The sequence below is a fragment of the Myotis davidii genome, unplaced genomic scaffold (assembly GCF_000327345.1).
Source record: "Myotis davidii unplaced genomic scaffold, ASM32734v1 scaffold246, whole genome shotgun sequence".
Taxonomy (NCBI): Eukaryota; Metazoa; Chordata; class Mammalia; order Chiroptera; family Vespertilionidae; genus Myotis; species Myotis davidii.
Window position 1 is genome coordinate 143253 of NW_006296542.1, and position 24871 is coordinate 168123.

The 24871-nt window shown below is 56.7% G+C and overlaps 1 protein-coding gene and 1 long non-coding RNA gene across 4 annotated transcripts in view; one reads left to right on the forward strand and one right to left on the reverse strand.

Annotated features, from left to right (window-relative positions):
• The window catches only part of PIK3C2B (phosphatidylinositol-4-phosphate 3-kinase catalytic subunit type 2 beta), a 47106-nt gene that overhangs the window by 3056 nt on the left and 19179 nt on the right, over positions 1-24871 (forward strand). Inside the window, exons 3-21 of one of the 3 annotated variants that reach the window (XM_006771961.2) lie at positions 1818-1918; positions 2408-2562; positions 2839-2959; positions 6474-6585; positions 6708-6787; positions 7128-7191; positions 8546-8692; positions 9266-9299; positions 10366-10561; positions 11769-11891; positions 15518-15685; positions 16241-16352; positions 17493-17635; positions 18884-19072; positions 20422-20515; positions 20661-20755; positions 21362-21542; positions 22544-22651; positions 23259-23351. In XM_006771961.2, coding sequence (XP_006772024.1) covers positions 1818-1918; positions 2408-2562; positions 2839-2959; positions 6474-6585; positions 6708-6787; positions 7128-7191; positions 8546-8692; positions 9266-9299; positions 10366-10561; positions 11769-11891; positions 15518-15685; positions 16241-16352; positions 17493-17635; positions 18884-19072; positions 20422-20515; positions 20661-20755; positions 21362-21542; positions 22544-22651; positions 23259-23351 — 2316 coding nt within the window. The remainder of the gene's footprint in view (positions 1-1817; positions 1919-2407; positions 2563-2838; positions 2960-6473; positions 6586-6707; positions 6788-7127; positions 7192-8545; positions 8693-9265; positions 9300-10365; positions 10562-11768; positions 11892-15517; positions 15686-16240; positions 16353-17492; positions 17636-18883; positions 19073-20421; positions 20516-20660; positions 20756-21361; positions 21543-22543; positions 22652-23258; positions 23352-24871) is intronic. The other 2 variants (XM_015569283.1, XM_015569284.1) reach the window with 2 other exon arrangements.
• On the reverse strand, positions 161-19847 carry LOC107184401. The gene is made up of 3 exons (XR_001515235.1): positions 19086-19847; positions 1634-1639; positions 161-173 (listed from the first exon to the last, which is right to left on the reverse strand). It is a non-coding gene; the product is annotated as an uncharacterized LOC107184401 (long non-coding RNA).

The window sequence follows — 24871 nt, forward strand, 5'->3', positions numbered from 1 at the left end:
TCTCCGCCCCCTCCTCTCTCTCTCTCTCTCTATTTCTCCGTCTCTCTGTTGCTGTTTCTCTGTCTCGTTCTGTTGCTCTGTCGCTTTCTCGCCCTTGCTTTTGTGGGTTCATTGCTGACAGTGGTGCTATTGTTTTGACTGGGACACAGGCATGAACTTGGCAGAGCCAGGGCCTCACATGCCAGCTGCCCCCACTGCTGCCCTCCCCACCCTGCAACCCCCCTGCTCACCCAGGGGAGCAGGGCTGACAGGAGAGGGTCACTCAGAGGAAACTCTGGATATTCCAATGAGGGGTCAGTGCTGCCGTCTGCCCGAGGGGCTGGAGAACATGAGCAGGGCCGGAAGGAGGGTGAGAGGCGAGGCATTGCTGTGTGTGCAGCCCAGGCTGTGGGCTTCCCGGAAGCAGGTGTTGGCACCGACTGCGGGCGCTGCATCCCAGCTGCAGCTTCGTTCCCTTGGGGTGGCCTCGCCGGGGGCTGTGGGCAGGCCTGTCAGGCAGAAACCCGTCACGCACCAGCTCCTCTACTTCCTCCTGCTCCGGGCTGGGCGGCAGGCCCACGGGGGCGGGCAGGGGGGTGGGTGCGGGGAGGGCCTCCTTGTGGGTGAGCAAAAGCAGTGCTGTGACTACAGGGGTCGGTGTGAGGCCTTGTCGGAGAAAATTCCCACCACCACACACACCCTTGGACAGGAAGCAGGGCTCAGGCAGGTTCCCTGACGTTGCAGCTAATCAGAACCAGAAGGCTCGGGAGCCGGGAGGAGCTCAACCTTCTCCCAGGCCCTCTCCCAACCAGAAAGCTGCTCTGAGTCTTTCTTCCTCCAAGTGCTGACCCAGAAGCCACGTGTGTCTGTCCTGGTCCCCAGCTCAGGACTCTCGGTCTCTCTCTACTTTGGGTCCCTGGGACTTGCTGTGGGTGTGGAGGCTTTGGCCCAGGGCCCAGCTCCCCCGAGGACTGTTTGGGCAGCCTACTGTCCCGGCCCAGCCTGCTGCATAGAGGTGATCAGGACCCGCCCTCGTGGGAAAGAGATCGGGCCTCCCTCATGCCCAGGCTTCCGGCCTTAGTCAAAGCTTCAAGCTCTCTCTCTCTTTTTCAAAAATATATTTTTATTGATTTCAGAGAGAACGGGAGAGGGAGAGAGAGAGAAACATCAGTGATGAGAGAGAGTCATTGATGGTTGTTTTTTTTAAAAAAATATATCTTTATTGATCTCAGAGAGCAAGGAACGGGGAGAGAGAGATAGAAACATCAGTGATGAGCCCTGACCGGTTTGGCCTAGTGGATAGAGCATCGGCCTGCAGACTCAAGGGTCCCAGGTTCGATTCCGGTCAAGGGCATGTACCTTGGTTGCAGGTGCATCCCCAGTAGGGGGTGTATCTCTCATCGGTGTTTCTAACTCTCTATCCCTCTCCCTTCCTCTCTGTAAAAAAATCAATAGAATATTTTTTTTTAAAAAAAAGAAACATCAGTGATGAGAGAGAATCACTGATCAGCTGCCTCCTGCACGCCACCCACTAGGGATGGAGCCCACAACCTGGGCATGTGCCTTGACTATGAATTGAACCGTGACCTCCTGGCTCACAGGTCGATGCCCATTGACCGAGCCACACCAGGTAGGCCAAGTTCTCTTCTTCAACGTGGCTCTTGGTCTCCTAGGATGGCAGATCCCTATGCCCCAGCGTTTCCCATGTTTTCTCATGCCCCTTTCACTGAGTATTGAGTGCCTGGGAAGTCTTCAGAGTTGAGTTGGTTAGGTCTGGGAGCAGCGGGAAGGGGGTGCCTTGAGGGAAAAGGCACTGAGTCGCTGCTCTTCTCTTGAAGGTGGTCTCCCGGCCCCACGCCGTCGCCAATGGCCATGAGTTGTTTGAGGTGTCAGAGGAGAGAGATGAGGAAGTTGCTGCGTTTTGCCACATGCTGGATGTGTAAGAGCTAAAGAACAGGGGCTGTGGAGGGTTGTGGGGGCTGGGGAGGAGCTCACCTTTTTCTAGGAGGAAAGAAGAAACACATGAATAAATCTCAATTCGAAGCGATGGAATGCTTCCCAGCAAAGGCGTGTGTGGGCTCTTTGAAATTGAGGCACCTTAGAAGGTTCACAGGTTTGACCAAACTTTACAAACCCTTCATTGGACAGTCAAATTACCCCAATCGCTTCAGGCTGTAGGAGCAAGGGCCCCGGATGGAGATAAGAGGGTTTTCTAGAACTAAAAGATGAAGTGGTTTGGTGGCACTTAGCATGAGCATGTCACCTTAGAGCGGCCCCCCTTCATGCCCCCCCTTTCTTCCTGGGCCGCAGACCTGGAGGGCTAGGCTGACTGGGACAGAGGGGCCTGGCCTCAGGGCGGGAGGGTCCCAGCAGGCCTCCTCTCTTCTGAAGGCAGAGCGAGGGTCCTTCTCCCTCTCTCCCTGCACAGCCTCCGATCGGGCTCCGACGTCCAGGACTACTTCCTCACCGGGTACGTCTGGAGCGCTGTTAGCCCGAGCCCCGAGCACCTTGGGGATGAGGTCAACCTGAAGGTGACGGTGTTGTGTGACAGCCTGCAGGAGCCACTCACCTTTACCTGCAACTGTAAGTCTGAGGGGAGGAGAGGGGGCCTCCCTGGAGGTGGGGCGGGATCCTTGGGCCTCAGTTCCCACCCCACGGTGGGGCCCAGAGCTGCTTTGGGGGGCTGGCTCTGGGGCCAGCTTTTTAGGTCCAAGGCCACTTCCTCCAGCCCCAAACTGCTCTCTCTCTGGTCGGTGATGGTGCTGGGTCATGCTTTGCCGGGAATGGGGGATCAGGGTGGGTGCTGAGCCCCACCTGCCCCAGCACCCCATCATCGCTGCTCTGCCCCACCCCTCACAGGTTCCTCCACTGTGGACTTGCTCATCTACCAGACCCTGTGCTACACCCGTGACGAACTGCGGGGCGTGAATGTGGGTGACTTTGTGCTGAAGCCCTGTGGGCTGGAGGAGTTCTTGCAGAAGTGAGTGTGGGGGGGGGAGCAGCAGGGGATGCGGCACCTGCCTGTGGGCCTAGGATTGTCGGGGGGTGGGGGAGGGCTTCCTCTGGGAGGTGCTGGGCCCCAGGCCCGGGGCTGGCAGCTGCCCGCAGCCCCACAGGCAGGACTCCGTTCTCCAGGCACATTCTCGGCACGGCCACGTCGTACTTTCCCGGGAGCTCCCTCTTCCAGCGGGGTTGGCGGCTTCCTGAGCCAAATCTGTGGGAAGAGCTTGGAGCGGGGATTCGGCAAAGTCTAGGTCATACTGCTCAGACTTCTGCATGTGGAGGAGGCGGGAGGGGCGCCGGAGGGGCTGTGTGGGGTTCCCTCCTGCCCTAGATTATGGGAGGTGCCCTTAGAGCGAGGGGCAGAGGACTGGGCAGAAGTGCCCAGGGGAACCTAGGGGGGAAATCACAGTTACTGTCTTCCCCCTTCCCCTGCCCGCAAGCCTTCCCCGTGGCATGTGTTGTGGGTAGCCCTGGCACCAGAGGCTGTCGGCCAGCCTCTCGCCATCAATGCCCTCCCTTGGCTGCAAGCAGCCTCCCTGGGCAGTTGGATGTGGGCCAGCAGCAGCAATTCCCCTGCCCACTGCCCGAGCTCTGGATTCTGGATTGCACCCCTTGGTGGTACAGCTGGGTGGCAGGCCTGGGGTCAGGCAGATGGCAGCCCATCAGGAAATAGATCTGCTGTCCCCCACTAGCTCCCAGCTGCCTCATGCCCATGAAAGGCCTTGGGAGTGGGTATAGGAGGGGTCTCTACTGTAGGTCTTAGGAGAGCCTACACGTGCCATTGCTCGCTTTTATCCAGGTGTGGGTGCAAGGGGTCTATGGCTAGAGCAGTTCTCAGCTGCTTTCTTTAACCTGAGAGACACTGTGGGCCCTTTCTGGCCTCTGTGCCCTCAACTGGGAAAGGAAAGGGGTAGGACCCCAGGCAGCAGACTCCAGGGAACGCTGGATGTTTCCCTGTGTCCTTGATTTCCCCTGGAGGAATGAGAGGGGTCCTAGACTCGGGGTTTCCCGGTAGAGAGCGCCCTAAGCAGCCTGCCACCATCTAAGGTGGTGGTTCTCAACCGTCTGGCCCTTTAAATACAGTTCCTCATGTTGTGACCCGACCATAAAATTATTTTCGTTGCTACTTCATCACTGTAATGTTGATACTGCTATGAATCGTCATGTAAATATCTGATATGCAGGATGGTCTTAGGCGACCCCGGTGAAAGGGTCGTTTGACCGCCACAGGGGTCGCGTCCCACAGGTTGAGAACCGCTGAGGGAACAGGGCAGAGTAGGTCTTGTCAGTATGATTGGTTTGGGTCTTGACTTGCACTTACTAGTTGTAAAACCCTGACCCTCAGTTTCTTCACTAAAATGAAGTGAGGATTGGCCCTCCCCCATTTGGCTCAGAGGATAGAGCATCAGCCTGTGTGGACCAAAGGGTCCCAGGTTCCGAAAGGGTCCCAGGTTCGAGTCTGGACAAAGGCATGTACCTCGGTTGCAGAAGACAACCAACTGATGTGTCTCTCTCACATCGATGTTTCTCCCTGTCTCTCCCAGTCCCTTCCACTCTCTCTAAAAATCAATGGAAAAATATCCAGGAGTCCCCCTCCTCCGTCCAGCCTGTCTCTTCCCTCCCACCAACAGCAAGTCCAGACCCCTGAGCAAGGACAGCTGCCTTGGGTGGGGTGGGAAGTTCCCTCTTGGGGTTCCAGCAGCTGCCACTCCCAAGGAGGCCCTGTGGTTTCCCACTGTTCCTAGTGGGAGGGGGCTGCTGCCAGGGGGAACTGGCGTGTCCAGGATGCAGGCTGCTCTTAGATAAGAGCCCTGAGACAGTCCCTGGGGAGGGCTGGGTTTCCTGCCTCCTCCCCCACCACACCACACTCTTCCTTCCAGGCACTCCCTCCAGACCTGCCCAGGGTCCAGTCCTAGCTTCTGGCTGCAGCTCAGACTTCGCAGCAGCTCAGACTTAGCAGCTAAGGGCCTACACCAGGGGCTTGGCCCCTCAGGGCGTGGAGAACCCCCTTAAGCCCTCACTGCACCGGGTGGCCTCCGGCCGGGGTACTCTGGGCTCTGCACACACCCCTCCCCTTCACCCCTGTCCTCTCCCCTCCATTGCGGGCCTAGACGCCAGCTCTGCTGAGGAAGGAAGTCCGTTTCCGGCTTCTGTTCCTCGGCGGCTGGGGCCCGGCCCGGGCTGCGGTGCTCCTGTAGTGGGCCGCCCTGGCCTCGCTTCTGGGTTTCCTTTTGACTGAGGTGTGATTTGGGTGGGAGGAAGGGGCCTCCTTCTCTGAGACGGGACGGGGGTGGGGTCTCATGGGTTGTCACTTGAGCAGGGGGAATGGCATGCAGGCAGGAGCCACAGTGGAAGGGGAGAACAGACTTTTATTTACTGATTTGAGAGAGAAAGCGAGAAACATTGATTTGTTGTTCCACTTACTTATGCATTCATTGGCTGCTGCTTATATGTGCCCTGACCTGGGATCAAACTCACAACCTTGGCCTATGGGACACGCTAACCAACTGAGCTACCTGAGCTACCGGGTCAGGGCAGCAGCAAGCCTTGGATGAGCACTGGGATGATAGTCCTGGAATCCCCCCAACACACACACACACTCTCTCTCACAATAATAATAATAATAATAATAATAATAATAGCATAATATGCTAATTAGACCGACATCCTCCTGGACATCCTTCTGGACGAAGCCGGGGTTGCAAGGGAAGCCCGGGTCCCGGGTGCCAGAGGGAAGCCGGTGCCAGCAGCCGAGGGAAGGAAGGCCTACTCTTGCATGAATTTCGTGCATCATGCCTCTAGTATATATTTGTATTTATTTCAGCAAGGAAGGGAGAGGGAGAGAGAGAGAGAAACATCAATGATGAGAAAGAATCATTGGCTGCCTCCAGCATGCCCCCCACGCGGGATCAAGCCCGCAACCTGGGCATGTGCCCTGACGGGGAATCAAACTGTGACCTCCTGGTTCATATAGACCTGGAATCCTGCTAGGTTTGCTTGGTTGACCTCAGCACCCCAACTGTAACAGTAGGGTGTGTGAGACCTAGGACCTCAGTAGGGGGACAGTGTCACTCAGTGAGCTCCACACCCAAGTCTGAGCACTGGCTGACTTCCAACCTGTCCCGTATACCGAAGCTAGGAGTGTGGGATTTAACACTGTCCTCTGAGAGGTCCCTCGGTTCTCCCCGCACCAGAAGTTCCGACCTGGAAGCATCCCCTGATAACAATACAGGCAATAAGTACCTGGGAAAGCCAGTGTTTGTACAGACTAAGGGTCCAGAGTAGTAGGTGGCTTTCCGTTTAGACAGACCTCTGCTTGTTCCCCAACCTCTGCCGTGACATTGTCAGGAGCCACTGTAGGAGGCACAGCACAAGTACTACCACTGGTTCGCCTCCCGCCCTCCTGTTTCTCTCTCCCCGGGGCTCAGGTCTACATCACCTTCCCCACTGAGTTCCCGGGATGCTAATGGTCTGTCCCTCTGTTCCACCAGCAAGCAGGCCCTGGGCAGCCATGAGTACATTCAGTACTGCCGCAAGTTTGACATTGACATTCGGCTACAGTTGATGGAGCAGAAATCCATACGCAGCGACTTGGCCCGGACGGTTCGTGTGGGGGCGGCGGGGTAGCAGAGGGTGATACGGAGCACGTTTAGTGGGAGTGGGGTAGGAGCTCGGGGTTGGGGTGCAGGCACCACCCCTCCCTGAACTGGGCACTTGTTACACAGGTGAATGATGACCAGAGCCCCTCCACTTTGAACTACCTCGTCCATCTGCAAGAGAGGCCCGTCAAACAGACCATCAGCAGGTGAGAGTGGTGCCCTCTGGGGTTCGGGCCCAGCAGGAGCTCTGAGGGGAGCCCAGCAGATACCCTTGCCTGCCTGAGGGGGAGGGCCCCCACTCCAGCTGTTACATCTCTGCCCTCAAGTACTTGGCCATCATGCCCCGGGTGACCGGTGGCGAAGTAGAGGACTGGCCGTCCTTGAGTCTTCATGGGACCCATGGAAGGGGTGGGAACGCCTGTAATCCAGTCAGATTCCCAAGCTGTGGGAAAGGAGGGAGAGAATGGGTTGCCCAGTACATGGCAGGGGCGAGGGGGGTGCGGTCCTGCCTTCTCCTACGACTTTTCCCTGCCCCCAACTTCCTAGGCAGGCCCTGAGTCTCCTGTTTGACACTTACCACAACGAGGCGGATGCCTTCCTGCTGGCTGACGTGAGTACAGATCCTGGGGTGGCCCTGCTGCCCAGAGCTTCGCCCCCACCCCCATCCTCCTGGGACCAGCCAGCCCTAGAAGGGATCTGGCATAGACACCGCAAGTCTGTCAGGAGAGCACTTCTTTTCATTCCCCTGGCTCATGGGCAAACCAACAAGACTGCTAGCTGTTGGGTGGCTGGCGAGTGTGTGTGGAAAGGGGTTCTGCTCCTTGTAGAAGTGGGTCAGGAACCGTGTCCCCGATCCCTGGCCCTGGAGTGGGGCGTCTCCAAAGCTAAGGGACATGGAATGGGCTCCCCGCTGCTGCCCTTGAATGTGCATCGGAGCGTGTCCCGGAGGAAGGAATGCCCAGGGACCTCTGATTGGAGAAGTTCTGAGGCTCTGGTGTCACAGGTGGAAAACCAGGAGGAGGTGGAAGGTCCGGAGGCAAGGAGGGGCCAGGGCGCTCCTTACCCGGATTCACAGGGGTTTGAAGCCTCAAAACCATGATCATAAACACGTGTCCCAAATGTCATGAAGCTAACGGAAATCAGATAGGGATCTGCAAAACAGTCCGTGTCTCATGATTCAGTCAGCAGTGGTCATGGACTCGGGCCTCGTGGGGAGTTCAGCACTGCACCCCGTTCAGACCTCTCCCCCATGCCAGAACCCTTCTCCAGTGGCCTCTGCTTGCTCACTTCCTGTGATGAGGGGGTAGTTCTCTGAGCCCCTTTTCTGCACTGGCCCGGCCCTGTGATACTGCTCTGGAACAGTAACATGAAACTATTAGTAGACAGAATGGGATGGTGATGAGTTAGTTAACCAAGGGCCCTGGGAGAGGAATAGAGAGGGGACTGGCCAGGGAAGGCTTTGGGAGAGGGTTGGATCTCAGCTGGTCCATGATTTGAATGGATACAGTCATCAGGGCCGGACAGGAAGGAATTCCAAATGAGAAAACTGCAGGAGCTGAAGCGCAGGGCGGAGGGGTGGGGAGGGGGAGGGGCGAGAGGGTGCGGCTGGCACTCTGTGATACTGAGATGAGGTCAGTCTAGAAATTCTAGGTGGTCAGATGAGAAATAAGACCGTGGGCAAGTGGTGCCTCCGTGCAGTCTCATTGGCCCCTTCCTGTTCCCTGTGGACGTCTCCGAGGGAGCCCCGTGTGTGTCTGTAGGGTACGAGGAGGCTGTAGCTGGGAGTAAGAGGAGGCCCGGCTGAGAGAACTGGGGAACATGGCTCATTTCATGAGTAGGAACGATTATTCGCCGATGTTGGATGTTTGAAAACAAAGCGCAGATTCCGCTATTACTCCTGCGGGTCATGAGCCCACACTCCTCCCAGCAGGAGCCTGGCAGCCTCACTGTCCCTCCCCTCACAGGGGGACTTCCCGCTGAAGGCTGACCGGGTGGTCCAGTCCGTCAAGGCCATCTGCAACGCCCTGGCTGCCGTGGAGACCCCCGAGATCACCAGTGCCCTCAACCAGCTGCCCCCCTGCCCCTCCCGCCTGCAGCCTAAAATTCAGAAGGTAATGGGCCCAGAGCGTGAGAATGGGGAAGGAGGAGAGGAATACTCACAGGCAGCTGGGTAATTAGCTGTCTAGCTACTGAGCGGCTCTTCTCTCCATCTTTCATGTTTGAATAGTTTAGCCAGAAGAGTTCTGGGAAATGGGTCCCAAATGTGCCCCCTCTTACGGAGGTTGAGGGTGGGCTTGGATCTGCCCTCCTGGGACTGATTGCGGGAGCCCAGACCAGCACAGGCTTTCCTCACCACCACCGAGGCATGGCCTGGCAGTTTGCCTGCCATCAGGGTGCAAACCCAAACTTCCCTGAGCCAGGGGCTCCGGGGCTCCACAGCCTGACAGGTACCAGGCCAGCAGTGCAGTGGCCCGAGGGCTAGAGGGCCTCATCTGGGTGGACACGATAACTTTATCCCTGGTCTGGCTCACTCTGTCCATTACATGGATCTGGGACAGACCATGATCTTGTCTTCCCTGGGGAAGCTCTGCTCCTCCAATTTCAGTCCAGCCGGGTCCAGATGAGCCAGCTGTGCCGGCAAAGGCTGTGGCCCTGAAGCCCCCTCCCTCTCCTTTCCCCAACAGGACCCCACTGTCTTGGCTGCCAGGGAAAACCGAGGTAAGAGAGCTGCTCTGTCTGTGTCCAGGAGGGGCAGGTAAACACTGCAGACTCTGCTCGATTACTTCTTCTCCCCGCTGCACCCCCCCACCTTCCCCCCTGCCCCCCGCATGCATGCACACAGCTGGAGATCACCAGTGTTTCTTTCCACAAATGTGTCCTCATCATTTTTACTAGTTGTTCCTGTGGTCTCCCTGGGAGATGGTGATGAGGTGGTGTAAGTGTGAGAGTGGGAGGGGCAGTCATGCAGTTACCCTGGGCTCCAAAGGGAAACTCCCCCTTGAGGAGGTTGTAATTATTCTCTGAGTGTCCCATAACCCCTGTTTCTGAGTTAGGATGAGCCTGGGAGAAGGAGGTAAAGAATTTTTCACGAGCCCTAGCTGGCTTGGCTCAGTGGATAGAGCCTCGGTCTGTGGACTGAAGGGTCACAGGTTCAATTCCGGTCAAGGGCATATGCCTGGGTTGCAGGCTCGGTTCCCAGTTGGGAGGCATTCAGGAGGCAGCCAATCAATGATTCTCTCTCATCATTGATGTTTCTCTCTCTCTCTCTCCTTCTCCTTTCCTCTCTGAAATCAATAAAAAATATATATTTAAAAAAAGAATTTTTCACGAGGATTCCCCCTTGTGTCTTTCAAGCAGAACTTTGCCCTACAAAGCCCATATTTTGGGATTTTGGGTCAGTGATTCCCAGTCTTTTGGGTTTTATGGACCAATAAAATGTGCCCAAAAATATTATTTTGAGGACCAACATAGAAATTGCCATCTTCTATTTTGCCAAGCAATGACTTTTTAAAAGTAACTGACCATTATGATTCCCGCTATTTCCTAAAAGGACATTTCACATTAAATAAGTTGCAATATGTAAAGTAAGGAGAATGTTTACATTTCCTATCTGTCATTTTCGGAGAAGCTTTCTTCTCATTTCACCGCCGACGGGGTCACAGCTGTTAGAAAAGCAATGGGCATTTGGGGACCATTTCCTGGGGTTTTCCATCGCAGCCAGCACAGGGGCAACCGTGGGGCCGGTGGAGGCCTCACCACCTCCCCTCTGACCCCTTCCTTTCAGAGAAGGTCATGGAGGCTCTGACCGCGGCCATCCTGGACCTGGTGGAGCTGTACTGTAACACGTTCAACGCAGACTTCCAGACGGCAGTGCACGGCAGCCACCGGCACGACCTGGTCCAGGAGGCCTGCCACTTCTCCGGGCCGCTGGCCTTCACGGTCTATGCCACCCACCGCATCCCCATCACCTGGGCCGCCAGGTGAGCCGGGCTGATGGCCTGGAGGGAGGAGCAGAGTTTGGCTTCAGACGGCTTCTCCCACTGCCCTACGTTTATAGTCTCTGGCAGCGGTTCTCAACCTTCCTAATGCCGCGGCCCTTTAATACAGTTTCTCATGTTGTGGTGACCCTTGATTTCATTGTTACAAATTGAACATAATGAAAGCATAGTGATAAATCACAAAAACAATATGGAATTATATGTGTGTTTTCCGATGGTCTTAGGCAACCCCTGTGAAAGGGTCGTTCGACCCCCGGGTTGAGAACCGCTGGTCTATGGCATCATGGTGCATGGTGGCTGAGAGGGAGCAGCAAGTACCTGAGGGGACGTGGGCTGGGACATCCTGGAGGAGAGAAAAGGTCTCCTAGGAAATGTTGCGTTGGGCAGATCTGCCCTTGCCTCTCAGTGCTGGCTCGGGGCTGGCTGCATAGGCATCCCTGCCCCCTCCCATCCATGGCCAGCTGATGGAGACTGGTGACAGATGGCCGTTTCCCAGAGCCAGTGCATGCCCCTGGGCCAATGACTGCGCTCCCCTGCAGATGCACGGGGGAGGGGCGGGAGCGGGCGATGACCCTTTGTCTGGCCTGCAGCAGTGGGTGTGGAGAGGCGCCTGCAGTTGGTAAACCCTCAGCTCCTCCAGGGTCCCCAGCATCCAAGGCCTGGGGGAATAGGCATTCGGCTCCTCCCCCCTGCCTGCCCCTCCCTCCCCTTCTCTCTTTGTTCCTCACTTAATGTATTCCTTTAGGCGACTGACAGAGAACAAAGGAGGCGGCCTGGGAAACCGGGGCCTTCTCTGACCTCCTCTGTCAGGCACCTGTCATGAGCCACAGGGACCCCCATGTGCTGGCATTCAAGTGGGCAGATGTCGTTTCCATCCCCCACCCTTCTCACCTGCGCATGTGCACACTCGCACCCGGACCCTGACCGGCAGGAGCGGCCTGGAAGGAGGGGCTGCATGGAACAGCCATGGCCCAACATGGAGCCTGAAGCTGGGCAGAGGGATCCAGATGGAGCTGTGTCTCCACGCGCACTTCCGCAAATCCGATTTGGCTGTCCCGTCCCCTGACCCCACCTCACAGTCCCCAGAGACCACCCCGAGGAGTTTTACGGAGGGAAATGGAGTTTGGCATGGGCGGGGGACTGAGATGGGGTTTGGAGCTGAGTCCTGACCTGCTCCCTTCCCCCGTAGCTATGAAGACTTCTACCTCTCCTGCTCCCTCAGCCATGGTGGCAAGGAGCTGTGCAGTCCCCTGCAGACCCGGAAGGCTCACTTCTCCAAGTACCTCTTTCACCTCATCATCTGGGACCAGCGGTAAGCCCTCCCCAGGCTCTGCAATGCACCAGGCGTGTCACTCACTAACCAAACAGTCATTCGACCTCTTGAGTCTCCATTTCCCTAACTCTTAAGTGCGGTCACGCATAACTTCTACCCCTCAAGCTGTTAGGAGACTCCAGAGAGAAGTACCCTTGCAGGCTCTCGGTGAACCATGAAGGGTCACATACAGCGTTAGTTAGTTGGTAGGTTCAATGGTAATTCATTGTTTTGGTCTTGTCTTTCTTAAAAGGTTTCACTGACTTCTCTTCCCCTAATTTCCACCGAATAGAGGGGACTTATAGGTGAGAAAGGGGGGTTGTCTAGTGGAAAGAGCAATGGGCTTGAAGCCACAGTCCTTTGTTTTGGCCTCTCTGTGCCTCAGTTTCTCAAAACGTAAAGTGGGGACATTTGTTGAACTCGTTGGCAGTTTGGGCGCTGACATGGGTAGGTAAGTTATAAATCTGAAACTGTAAGCCCAAAATAGTTTTCATCAGCATTTATCAACAGTGATTTGCTGCCGGGAAGGTAGGCGTCAGCCGGGCAAAGCAGGAAGGAAATGGAGGCGAGGACGCCTCGAGCGGTGGCAGGTGCTTGCCTGCCCGGTCTCTCCGGGCCGCACTCTGCCCTCGCAGATGGGCAGACACCCTTGTTTGCTGCCGGGTTCACTTCCCCAAACTGCCTGCAGCTGAGTGTTTGTTTATTTGCAGAGCAGAACTGCTGCTTCAGAATTGGCGGTGCACGGTAGAGAGACTGAGAAAGGTCCTTGGGAAGGTCTTACTCGCTGATGAGAAATAAGGCCAAGGGAGCCGGAGTCGGCAGATAGTCTGTGGACGTGCTGGGAGGCGGGGTCACGTTATAGATGGACAGCTGGGGAGGCAGGCCTTCCTCCTGTGGTCGCACTGTAATTCTCAGAGCGATGAAGGTGGGAACAAAGTCCTCTCAGGAGACAACCGCCAGAGCACGGGAGCCTCCTTGGAGGCCGAGGATGGCTGTGTTAGTGGCTCGTGACTTTCAGCATCCCCTTGGCATTCATTCTCTGGCCTAGTTACTTCCGCTGTCAAGGGACGGGGGGCGGGAGGGGGGCGTATACAGTACTCCAGGCCAGGCAGACCCTACAGCATTGCCCTTAGACAGAGGTTCTCAACCTCTGGGTCGCGACCCCTTCGGCGGTCACATGACCCTTTCACAGGGGTTGCCTAAGACCATCCTGCATATCAGATATTTACATGACGATTCATAACAGCAGCAACATGACAGTTATGAAGTAGCAACGAAAATAATTTTATGGCTGGGTCACAACATGAGGAGCTGTATTTAAAGGGCCAGAAGGTTGAGAACCACTGCCTTAGACCCTGTCCCCAGAGTATCAGAGGCCCAGAGGTAGCAGGCCGGCCCTCCCTCTGCTGGTCCTGCCTTCGCCTGCCTACTCCCTGGGTCTCATTTTGCTCCCTGTCTGAGATTCCTGCCTGGAATCCCAAAGGGCTGCTGCCCTCCTGGAGCCTTGTGGAGGGTGTCCTCTCAGCACTGCCCATGCAGATGCCCCAGGAGACCTGTTGGCACCTTCCTGGTGAAGGCCGAGGCATTGGGAGAAGACACTGCGGTGAAAGGTTCCAAATGCAGGCTTTGAGTTTCATCGTCCTCCCATCCTTACTGTAGGTGCGGCCGTGGGCAGGTCATTCACCCTAAATGGACATGGTAATAAGACCCACCTAGAGGATTATGGGACATGGCCAATAAAGTCCTTGGCGCCATGCCTAGCACATGATAAATGTCTTCTTCTCCGTCTTCTTAGCTGGGGAGCCTTCTCAGGTGCCGTTCCAAGTGACTGACACGGTGATTGTGACACACGGGGATACGTGTGCACAGGAATACCTGTAGAGCCCGCTTCTCGGAGCCGTAGCCACAGTGTTACAGTGCAGAAAGCACACAGACCATGCACACGTCACATAGGTGAAGCTGTGTGTTCCTTTTCACTGATGAGAAAAGGAGGTGCAGAGGTCTGAGTCGTTGCCCTAGGTTGTGAGTGGCTGGACCAGAGCTGGAACAGCACATCCCAGGAGCCCTTCCTGGAGGAGGAGGCCCTTTTATACGGGTGTGATGTTGAGGAATAGGTTGCAGGGAGGAGGGTCAGAGCTGCCGATTCAGAACTCCGTGGCTTGAACTCCTACTGATGATCCTGACCGACGCCTGGTGGAATACCAGATGCACTCAAGGACTGAGCAGAGGGGCCCTGGCTGGTTCGAGGGGTTATGGTTTCAGTTAGAAAGTTTCCTCACTCCCTTTTTCCTCTGACAGGAGGCTGGATGCCTCTTCGTGGGTGAAAAGGAAGGGACCAGGCCCAGCTCCCTCTGCTCTCTGCTGGGGGGTCAGCTGCTCCTCTCTCCCACTGCACTAGTGCAGGGATCAGCTAATTCTCAAAATAGGTCGGCAGCCGTGCTCTGCCACCCCAGCCAAGCCCCAGCCTGGCATGGCCCGTGGCTGCTGGAGGGGCCCTAATTATAGCTGAGTCCACCATGCCCCCTCCCCCCCGACACACACCACCACCAGGCAGCTGGGACAGTCTCTGGTCGGAAGGAGGGAGCGCCTCACTTGGGTGCGAGGAGAGTCCCCTGGGAGACTGAGGGGCAGTGTGGAGGGAGGCCGCTTCATTGGGAAACTGCTGACCGTGGGGTGGCCGCTCTGCTTCTGCCTCTGTGCCCTCTGGCGTAGAAGCCGATGGGCCCTGGGCCAGCCAGAAGGGTGTGACAGTGTGGGCTTTGGCCCAGGGACAGCTTTCCAGAAAGGTAATGTAAATGCCCTCCCTCTCTTTCCACAGCTCTCCCTCACCCCACCCTGCTCCTTATCCTGGACTCCCAGGGAGTGGCTGGTGATTCAGGCCCAGGGGCCTGGGAGAGAACATCTGGGCCTGGGCGGTGGTGGGAGGGCTTGCCTGTCTCAGCTCTTTTGCTCCCCACCCCCACCTCACTCTGAGAAGCCCCTTCTCTTTATCCCTTTGGCTTTGAAAATGCTTGGGGAGGAGAACAAACCATCTGTGTTCCCAGGGTCAGGAGAAGGGGATGGGGTGAGAGAAGGGGACGGAGCGAGGAGAAGGGGACAGGACGGGGCCAGGAGAAGGGGACAGGAGAAGACGGCAGGTGACAGGTGGGGGACTGTGGGGGAGGGTGGACCGCGGGCGGGTTGCTCTCACAGTGACGTGGGGAGGGTGGGCTTGTTAAATGGACAACGACTGTCCCGGGAGCAGCTTCCTGGCGGTCCTCTCCGGAAATCCTCACACGGGAAGGCGCGTGGCTTACAGTGTGGGACCCGTAGTCACCTGGACTCAGATGGCTCTGGCCAAGTGCGTTTTGCCTGGTCACCATGGTTGGTCCCCAAATTAGGGGGTGCTTGCCTCACCTTTCTGAGAGGCTGCAGAGATACCGAATGTGCTCCTGGGAGCACCCAGTGCAGGGTTAGCCTCCAGTCGGGACTGTCCTGCTCCTTCCGGAAACTCCCCCACCCTCCCCCACAGTCCTCCGCCTGTCACCTGTTGCCTTCTCCCCATCCCCTCCTCCTAACCCCGGGGACACCAGGCCATGTCCCCATGCCCATGTCCTGAGAGGGAGGCTGAGTCCTCAGCGTCAAAGGATCTGCTTCCCAGTGCAGGTGAACCGGCTGCCCCGGGAGACACTGCTGTGTGCCACTCTCTATGCTCTGCCCACCCCGCCACCGGGGAGCTCCTCCGAGGCCGGGAAGCAGCGGCGGGTGCCTGAGGCCCTGGGCTGGGTCACTACCCCTCTCTTCAACTTCAGGCAGTAAGTGAGCCCCAGGGCGTGGCTTCTTGGCCTTGGAAGGAAAGGAGGAGAGCAGACAGGGACCTGGCTGTCACACTGGCCATTGCCTGTTGGGGGTGTTGGCCATGAGGGGCTCACGGGTAGAGTCCAGAGGGTCCCAGTCCTGGTGGGAAGGACCGAGGCCCCGGACGAGTGACCGGACGAGTGACCAGCTACTGGGCGGGACTGGTGGCACAGGACTGGTGGGGAGGGGCATGGAAATGCAATGCTTGGCTCACATGCCTTGTCCTTGAAGGACCTTAAAGGTCATCTTAGTTCAGAGCTCTCCCTCAGGAAGGCATCCCTGCCCCCAGGTCACCCATACCAGGGTGTGGAGAGCTCCGAAAGGCCTCCTGGGAGGGGGCACTCTCCCGGGACTTGGAAGAAAAAAAAGGCTGAGGTGTAGGGGGAGAATGAGAGAGGATTTGGGTCGTGGCTTCAAGTCGAAAAGGCTGATCTTTGGAAGGGAGGGCAGGAGGAAAACCATGTCCTTAGCCACTGGGTTTGTTGGCTCATCCCCGCTTCCATCCTCCTCAGTGTCCTGACCTGTGGCCGGAAGCTCCTGGGCTTATGGCCAGCAACGCAGGAAAACTCCAGCGCCCGTTGGAGCACTCCGAACTTCCACCAGCCCGACAGCGTCATCCTGCAGGTGAGAGCCGGCCCGCCCACAGCACCGCACGAGAGCCAGCTCCAAGTCTCCCTTGCGTTTGGGCGGGATGGAGGAGAAAGTGCTGGGACTTTGGGCACGGGATGGTGATGTGGCTGAGCAGCTGGATGAATGCGGTTAGGCGCGGGGTGGGAGGGTGAGTTCTATGGAATCTGTGTCCCATCTCCTGGAGGTTAACGTTGATTTGAAGGAGCCTGAAGGCAGGGTCTGAGACCCTCCCACCCACGCTCACTTCTTGGAGTCTCTTGTATTGAACCCTAAGTGTGGTAAAGCCTTAGCTGTCCCCTCTTGGGGCTGAGGGAAGCCCTCCCGGCAGCAGTCACTGAGTGCTCTGGCGGCCCACAGACTCATGGGGGCAGGAGGAGCTGGTCAGGACCCAGGTCTGGTTCCTAGTTCCCGGCTCCCCCTCTGTGGTCATGAGATACCAAAGTGGGCGTGAACGAGATAGAATGGCAAGGAATGGAAGCTTCCGGAGGCGGGCGTTCTGTCTGTCTTATTTACTCCTTCATGCCCAGGGCATAGGACAACGCCTGGCACCTAGCAGGGTTCAGTAAACATTTGCTGAATGAGGGGACATAGAGCTCTATTGAGAACTGACTCACTCAGCTCCAGCATCCATTTAGGAGGACAATCATCTGGCCGCATAGAGCAGGGACCCAGGATCCCAGGGCCCCAGGCTGGAGCGTGGGTCAGGCCCTCCCCTCCAATGTGTCTGACTCTTGTCAGGCATCAGTGCCCTCCAGGGCCTCACGGAAGCTCCAACCTCGGCTTCGGCTTCAAGGTTCCTAGTGGCTCATCCTGGGAACACTTCTGAGATCTGGCCTGAGGCTGGCCCCTCACCTAGATGCATCTCAGGCCAGCCTTTCCTCCCCTGCCCGTTTTTATTTCTCTCTTCATTTCCTTCTTTTATTTTGCTGGAAGTCACAGCTGAAAGGGACTTGAGAGAGCACCACCTTGAACGGGGTTATTTTATAAACAAAGACCCTGAGGGTGAGTGAGCGAGGGAGGGAGGGAGGGAGGGAGGCAGGACACTGGCGTGTGAGAGAGGAGCTGGAGACCCGAGGAGGCACCCGCTCTCACCTGCCTCTTCTCTCTCCTTGCTTCTCTGCTGCCGCCCCCCAGATCGACTTCCCCACCTCGGCCTTTGACATCAAGTTCACCAGCCCCTCTGGAGACAAGTTCAGCCCCTGCTATGAGTTTGGCAGCCTCCGGGAGGAAGACCAGCGCGCGCTTAAAAACATCATGCAGAAGGAGTGCCTGTACTGGTGAGGCCCAGGGCATCCCCACATGTGGCACAGGCCTCCCCCAAGTCTGTCACGTCCTGTCTGACCTCTCGCCTCCCAGCTCCATGTCCTTGTCCTGCTTTGGGAGTAGAGGTGGGATAGGGTAGGCATTACCACCTGGGCAGGAAGTGGTGGGAGAAGGTTCTGCTGAGGGCAGCCCCAGGCCTTTTTGACTCTAGGCAAAGTGGAGCGGTCAGGATCAGGGTCAGGAAGGTAGAAATGCCCATCCCCACGCTGGGAAGTTGGCCCGGACTCAGCTTGCCGTGAGGACCGGAGCTCTGCCCCACGCTGCAGATAAGCTGTCTACTGCATACTGTGACCGCCCCCCGGCCCCCACCTCCTGTCCCTGCGGTACCCACAGTCTGGCCCCGTCACTTTCCAAAAGGGATCAGGTGTCACGGCAAACTGGCAGCTCTCAGGGGGAAGCGGGTCCAAGCTGATCTCATCCTTGGGCCACTTCTCTCACCAGGATCAGAGAAGGGGGTGGAGGAATCAGGACCGGGAGGAGCTGGTGGGATGCCGGCCCTCTCTGTACCTCTCCGGCTCCTGCACTGCCCTGTGCATGTTGTGGGAGGGGAAACAGACAGAGACCGGATCACCTCTCTCCTTCCTGTCCACCCCCCACCCACCCTGCTCCCCGCTCCCCAGTGCAGCCAGACTAGCTGAGTGGCTGCAGACCTCCCCTCCCCCACTCCTCTGCTGGACCCCTGGCTTCATTAGTCCCTCAGCTCCCTTCTCCCATTAGACACCTGATCTCAGGCAAGACCTAATTAGCTGTCGGTCCCATAAAGCCTCCAGCTGGCCCCAGAAAGCCCCAGGATGCCTCTGAGCTGCCCAAACCCTGCCATGTGGGGACCACCGCCCTCTGGCGGCTCTCCTTGAGAGTGGCACCCTACAGGGCATCCTTAGGAGGAGGAGCACATTCCCTGCCATTGGCCCTGCGTTCAGCCTCCGGTCTGAGATGTCCAGGGTCAGCAGCCAAGGGGAGGTTTGGGCCCCGGTTCCCTTACACATTGCAGTCACCTAGGCATCTTTTAAAAATGCCAACGTCACTTCCCCAGGCATTCCGAGCGCATTGGTAAGGGCCGTGGCCCGGGCATGCGGGTTTCACAAAGCTCCTCGGTGACTCTCATTGGCCGCAGAGTCGGGGAAGCGCAGCGTTGGAGAGTGTAGGGCCCTACCCTCGGCTGACTGTTCTCTCTCACCTCCCCCTGCTCCCCGCACCCCCAGGCTCGCTGATGCTGACAAGAAGCGCCTGTGGGAGAAGCGATATTATTGCCACTCGGAGGTGAGCTCACTTCCCCTGGTGCTGGCCAGCGCCCCCAGCTGGGAGTGGGCTTGTCTGCCCGACATCTATGCCCTCCTGAAGCAGTGGACCCACATGAACCACCAGGATGCCCTGGGGCTCCTGCATGCCACGTGAGTTGTAAACCCGCCCCCACTGCCCTGAGCCAGCCCTGGAGAAAGTGGCAAAGTGGGGCTGAAATTCAGGGCTCCCCCATTCTCCTTTTCCGCTTTGTCTTTGCCTCATTTTCCCCCAATGTTATGGTAAGAACATTTCTCAAACACATAACAAAAATGAACACGTTACAGTGAACATCCATCTACCCACCTGGATTCTAACCACTCGCCTTTATTCTATCTGCTATATTGTATGTATAGCCATCCATATAGCCATCCATCTATCAGTCCATCTTAATTTTTATATTTTGATGGAAATTGCAGGCATCATAATACTCTCCTCAATCTTTTAGCATGAATATCACTGACCAGCTCAATGTTGGTTTCTTTCTTTTGAGGGAGAATTTACACGTAAGGGGCTGCCCCAGCCTCACGTGCACAGTTGCTGAGTTTGGTCGAGTGCACGTACCCATGCGGCCCAGACCTTTGCATTTTGTTCCACTTTAACAGTCCCCTCTTCCCTCTCCCCTCTGAAGGGATCTCTGGGGCCACAAGGTTCCCAGTCTCAGACCGCTGGACTGCCTCTCTCAGAGGGTACCCAGTGTTCTTGGCTTCTTTCTCACCTTTTTGGAAATCACTCCCTCCTGTCTTGCCTTCAGGACTTTTTGAGGCAATGGCTTTGCTCTGCTAAACTAATTCTGCCAAGGGGTACAGGCTCATATGAAATTCCATGACTGTCATTCACCTGGAAGATCCGCAGTAACGGGTGGTACCAAGACACAGTAGTGCCCAGCTGGTGTGGCTCAGTGGTTGAGCATTGGCCTATGAACCAGGAGGCCACAGTTCGATTCCCGGTCAGGGCACAGGCCGGGCTTGCAGGCTTGATTCCCAGTGTGGAGGCGTGAGGCAGCCGATCAGCGATTCTCTCTCATCATGGATGTTTCTACCTCTCTCTCCCTCTCCCTTCCTCTCTGAAACCAATGAAAACATATATATATTTTTTTAAGAAGACACAGTAATGCTTTAACCCTCACGAGGGCTCTTTGATGGCACAGTGGAGTCGGGAAAAGGTCCCTGGGAGTGGGACTGAGGACTGTGTCCTGTTTTCTTTAAGTCATACCCGGAAGGAGCATGACATCCCTCCTGTTCACCCGGGGCCTGAGTCCGGCTCTGACCGGGGGCAGGGCCATTCTTGAGGTTTCTATCCAGAGAAGGCGCTAAGGATGCTTTTAAGGGCTTTGGCGGAGTCGGGGGGACATTGCCTTGTCTCTGCCCGCGCCTCTGAAGCTCAGGGGTGAGGGTGCTGGCCCGCTGCGGTGCCTCGGAGCCTGCGGCTTGGGGGTCAGGCGCTGGGCTCTGCTTCACAGCTTCCCGGACCAGGAGGTGCGGCGCATGGCGGTGCAGTGGATCGGCTCGCTGTCGGACGCCGAGCTGCTCGACTACCTGCCCCAGCTTGTGCAGGTGGGTGGACTGCCTGCCCTCCGGTTCTGAGCCCCCACCCCCGAGCCCCCATGTGGTCCGCATGCTGCCCCTCAGGACCAGGTGGAGATGGTGGTCGGTGTAGGGGACAGGCAGTCCCTGTAGCCTCCTCCTCCCTCCTGAACAGGCCCTGAAGTATGAGTGCTACCTGGACAGCCCCTTGGTGCGCTTCCTCCTGAAACGGGCCGTCTCTGACCTGCGGGTGACTCACTACTTCTTCTGGTAAAACCGCCTGTAAAAGGGGCAGAGATGTGGGTCCTTCCCGTGGGATGTTCTGCTCCCAGGTGCAGGGTGGCAGCCGAGCCTGCTGGGTTCCTGCATGTGGCTTTGGGCCCCTTATGCTCTGGGGGTCTCGGTCCACTGCCCTGTAGCACAGTGAGGACCTTCCCTGGCCCTCCTCCTACCCACATATGGCAAAAAGAAAGCAGAAGCAGCCTGGCCGGTGTGGCTCAATGGTTGATTGTTGATCCGTGAACCAGCAGGTCACGGTTTGACTCCTGATCAGGGCACATGCCCGGGTTGCAGGCTCAATCCCCAATATGGGGTGTACAGGAGACAACCAATCGATGATTCTCTCTCCCTCTCCCTTCCTCTCTGAAATCAATAAAATATTTTTTAAAAATAGAAAGGAGAAACAGATGCTGAGGGACCATAGCTCTACCTAAAGGTCGAGTGGGCCCGGGCTGGGCTACGGTGATGCCTTTGTGCATACAGAGCTGTTTTCCCTCCCAAGCTTGGGGTGGGTTTTCCAGAACTGGAGTGGGTTCTGACTGCCCCCCTTTGCCTCTGATCCCCTGAGTGGCCTGACCCCCACGCCTTTGCCTGCAGGTTGCTGAAGGACGGCCTCAAGGACTCCCAGTTCAGCATCCGTTACCAGTACCTGCTGGCGGCCTTGTTGTGCTGCTGCGGCAAGGGGCTGAGGGAGGAGTTTAACCGCCAGTGCTGGCTCGTCAACACCCTGGCCAAGCTGGCCCAGCAGGTCCGGGAGGCCACGCCATCCGCACGGCAGGTGAGTGGGGCGAGGCTGCTCCTACCATTTCCGGGCCGGGGCTTCTGCAGCCAGTCGTGAACTTCTCAGGCATCCCAACCAGCAGGATGGCACCTGATCCCTGATTTAGGGGACGAAGGACGTGACTGTCCCTGAGGCACAGGCCACACATTGACAGTCATGAGCTGGACAAAGCCCGTGCATATGTTTTGTTTGGCCTGCGAAGTGTCACAATGTTTATCGAATGTTTTGCCTTAAAGGCCACGCACCGGTGTATAAGCTGTTCACTGCACAAGAGCACCCAGGCAGAGGGGGCAGGTGAGGGCTGGGATCCAGTCAGATTTGTTCACTGAGCTGCGAGACACGGCTCAAGGCTGCTGCCACTCAGAGAGGGCACCTTTAGCTGTGTGCACAAATGGGCTGTATTAGGCCAGCAGCGTGCCTGCTGCTAACATTAGAAAACGGAGAGATTATAAAGTCCAAATTGTTAGCTTTTCTTTGTGTGTGTGTGTGTGTGTGTGTGTGTGTGTTTAATTGATTTCAGAGAAGAAGGGAGAGGGAGCTAGAGATAGATAGATAGATAGATAGGGAGAAATATCAATGCTGAGAGAGAATTATCTATCAGCTGCCTCCTGCATGCAACCTGGGCGCCCGGCCGGGAATTGAACCATGACCTCCTGATTCATAGGTCAACGCTCAACCACTGAGATAACACTGGCCGGGCCAAACTGTTAGCTTTTCTTGGCAACAGCCTGAGCAGCCTCTCCCCCGTGACCCGCAGCCTGGCCTCTCAGGGCACTGGGGCCTGCTGTGAGCTGCTCCGTCAGGCAGCCGCTTCCCAGGCTGGGTATGGGAGGGTGGTCTTCCTTCTCCACGGTCTCCCGGAGGTTGTCCATGCTTCTCCGGGGGCTGTTTCATACCAGTTCCTGCTGGGTGCCTGCCTGGGGAGAGGCTGGGTTCTGAGTGGAGCTTAGGGGCCCTCCCCTCACCCCTCCTCCTTTGCCTCCTCCTGTCCCTCTCAGGGAATCCTCCGCACGGGTCTGGAAGAGGTAAAGCAGTTCTTTGCCCTCAATGGCTCCTGCCGCCTGCCCCTCAGCCCCAGTCTGCTGGTTAAGGGCATCGTGCCCAGGGTGAGTGACCAGTGGGTTTGGGGCTCTCGGAGTGGGGAGGGCTCAGTGAGGTGAGGTCCTTGCAGACCTGGTCATTGAGAAAAGTGAGGAAGAAAGGCATATTGGGGTCTCTCTCCCCAACCCTAATGCCTAGGGACTTTTGCCCAACAGCTGTGCCAGGTGGAGGATGGGGCGGGCGCTGGATAAGTGTCCCATGATATTGGGTTGAGGCCGGCTGGGGAAGCTGTCGTCTGTTATTGATGAATGTTCTCTGCTCCTGGCACTGCTCCGAGTGCTTCAGGCCGGTCATCACATTTCATCCTCACGACTCTTATGAAGTCGGGAGCCCCATTTCACAGAGGAGTAAACTGAGGTACAGAGGGAACACATGACTTTCCAGAAGTCACACAGAATGAACCAAAGGGATGAGAGATCAGGGGCTCGAGCTGAGCTCGGAACAAGCTGAGTAGGTTTGGGCAGTCAGGAAGGTGTGGATGGGGATACCAAGGAAATTTGGAAGAAACCATGAGCAGGTGGACCGGCAGCAGCTGGACCCAAGTAGACCAGCCGTTTTCCTTCCTGGGTGTGGACCCCCTGACCTCGCTCCCTCCCCTCTTTACCGTGGCAGGACTGTTCCTACTTCAACTCCAATGCAGTCCCCCTCAAGCTCTCCTTCCAGAATGTGGATCCACTGGGGGAGAACATCAGAGTCATCTTCAAGGTGAGGACTTTCCCTCCGGCCTGGTGGGATGGAGGTGGGAGAGGGGAGGGGAGGAGGGAGCCCACAGGTGGCAGAAGCAGCCCCAGGCCAGTTCTCTTTCTGCTACTCCATGCTATAATTTTATTTTACTTATTTAGTTATTTTTAAAATTGATCTTATTTTTATTTTTTAAATCTATTGTTGAAAGTATTACATAGATCCTCCTTCCCCCCCATTAAGCTCTTCCAGCCTGCTCCTGTCCCCCCCCCATGCTGTTATCTATACTAATAAAAGGGTAATATGCTAATTAGACTAGATAGACCTGATAGACCGGACGTCTTCCTGACGTCCTCCTGGACAAAGCCACAGTGGCTGCAAGGGCCGAGGAGGAGGGCAGGCAGCTGCAGTGGCTGCGAGGGCCAAGGAGGGCCGGCCAGCAGTGGCAGCAGCAGCTGGTGATGGGGATGGTGTCTTCCCCTGATCGGTCTGGTCACCTCCCGCAGAGGGAGGCCAGACTGCAGCTTAGGCTGTCAATAGGACATCCCCTGAGGACTCCCAGACTGTGAGAGGGGGCAGGCTGGGCTGAGGGACCTCCCTCCAGTGCACCGGGCCTCTAGTATACACACACACACACACACACATATATCCTATCTAAGAATAGACAAACATGGTAATTGACCATACGTTCGCTGTGCCTCCCATCGGCTAATCAGCATGATATGCAAATTAACCACCAACAAAGATGGTGGCTAATTTGCATACTGCAGGCAGATCCCGCTGCGCCGCCCTGCCTGGGGCTGGCCACAGCACGATCCCCAGCCGCTGCCCGCCCCAGCGTGGGATCCTGGCCTGCTGTGTGTGGGGTGGGGCAGGCGGGGCAGGCGACAGCGAGATCCCCAGCTGCTGCCCACCCCAGCCCGGGATCCGGGCCTGCTGTGTGCAGCCCAGGCAGGCAGCAGCGCGATCCCGGGCCTGCCGTGTGTGGGGTGGGATGGGCGGCAGCACAATCTGACTGGCCGCCCGACCCAGCGCAGGATCCGGGCCTGCCATCTACGACCAGGGGAGGTGGGGCAGACACCGTGGGATTGGTGTGCCATCTGCCACCAGGGGAGGGGGCCTAAGCCAGCAGGTGGTTATCTCCCGAGGGGTCCCAGACTGTGAGAGGGCACAGGTTTGGCTGAGGGACCCCCCACCCCGCCGCCAGTGCACAAATTATTGTGCACCGGGCTTCTAGTCAATATAGAAAGCAGATATTTATTTATTCATTGATTTATAAACGTGATGCCTGTATGTAGACAATCTTAGGGATGGACAAAAGTAGGCTTACAGTAGTGAGTACACGAAACAGTTTATTCTTGTATTATTATTATTATTATTATTATTATTTAATTCTATCATTTTCCATACAAACAACTATAAACCTACTTTTGCCCATATATATATAGATAAGTAGGTAGATAGATAGATAGAATGTTTGTGTGTAAGTTCTGAATCCAAGGTATAAACATTCAAGTTTTACGAAGGCTTGATGGTCAGGAGGG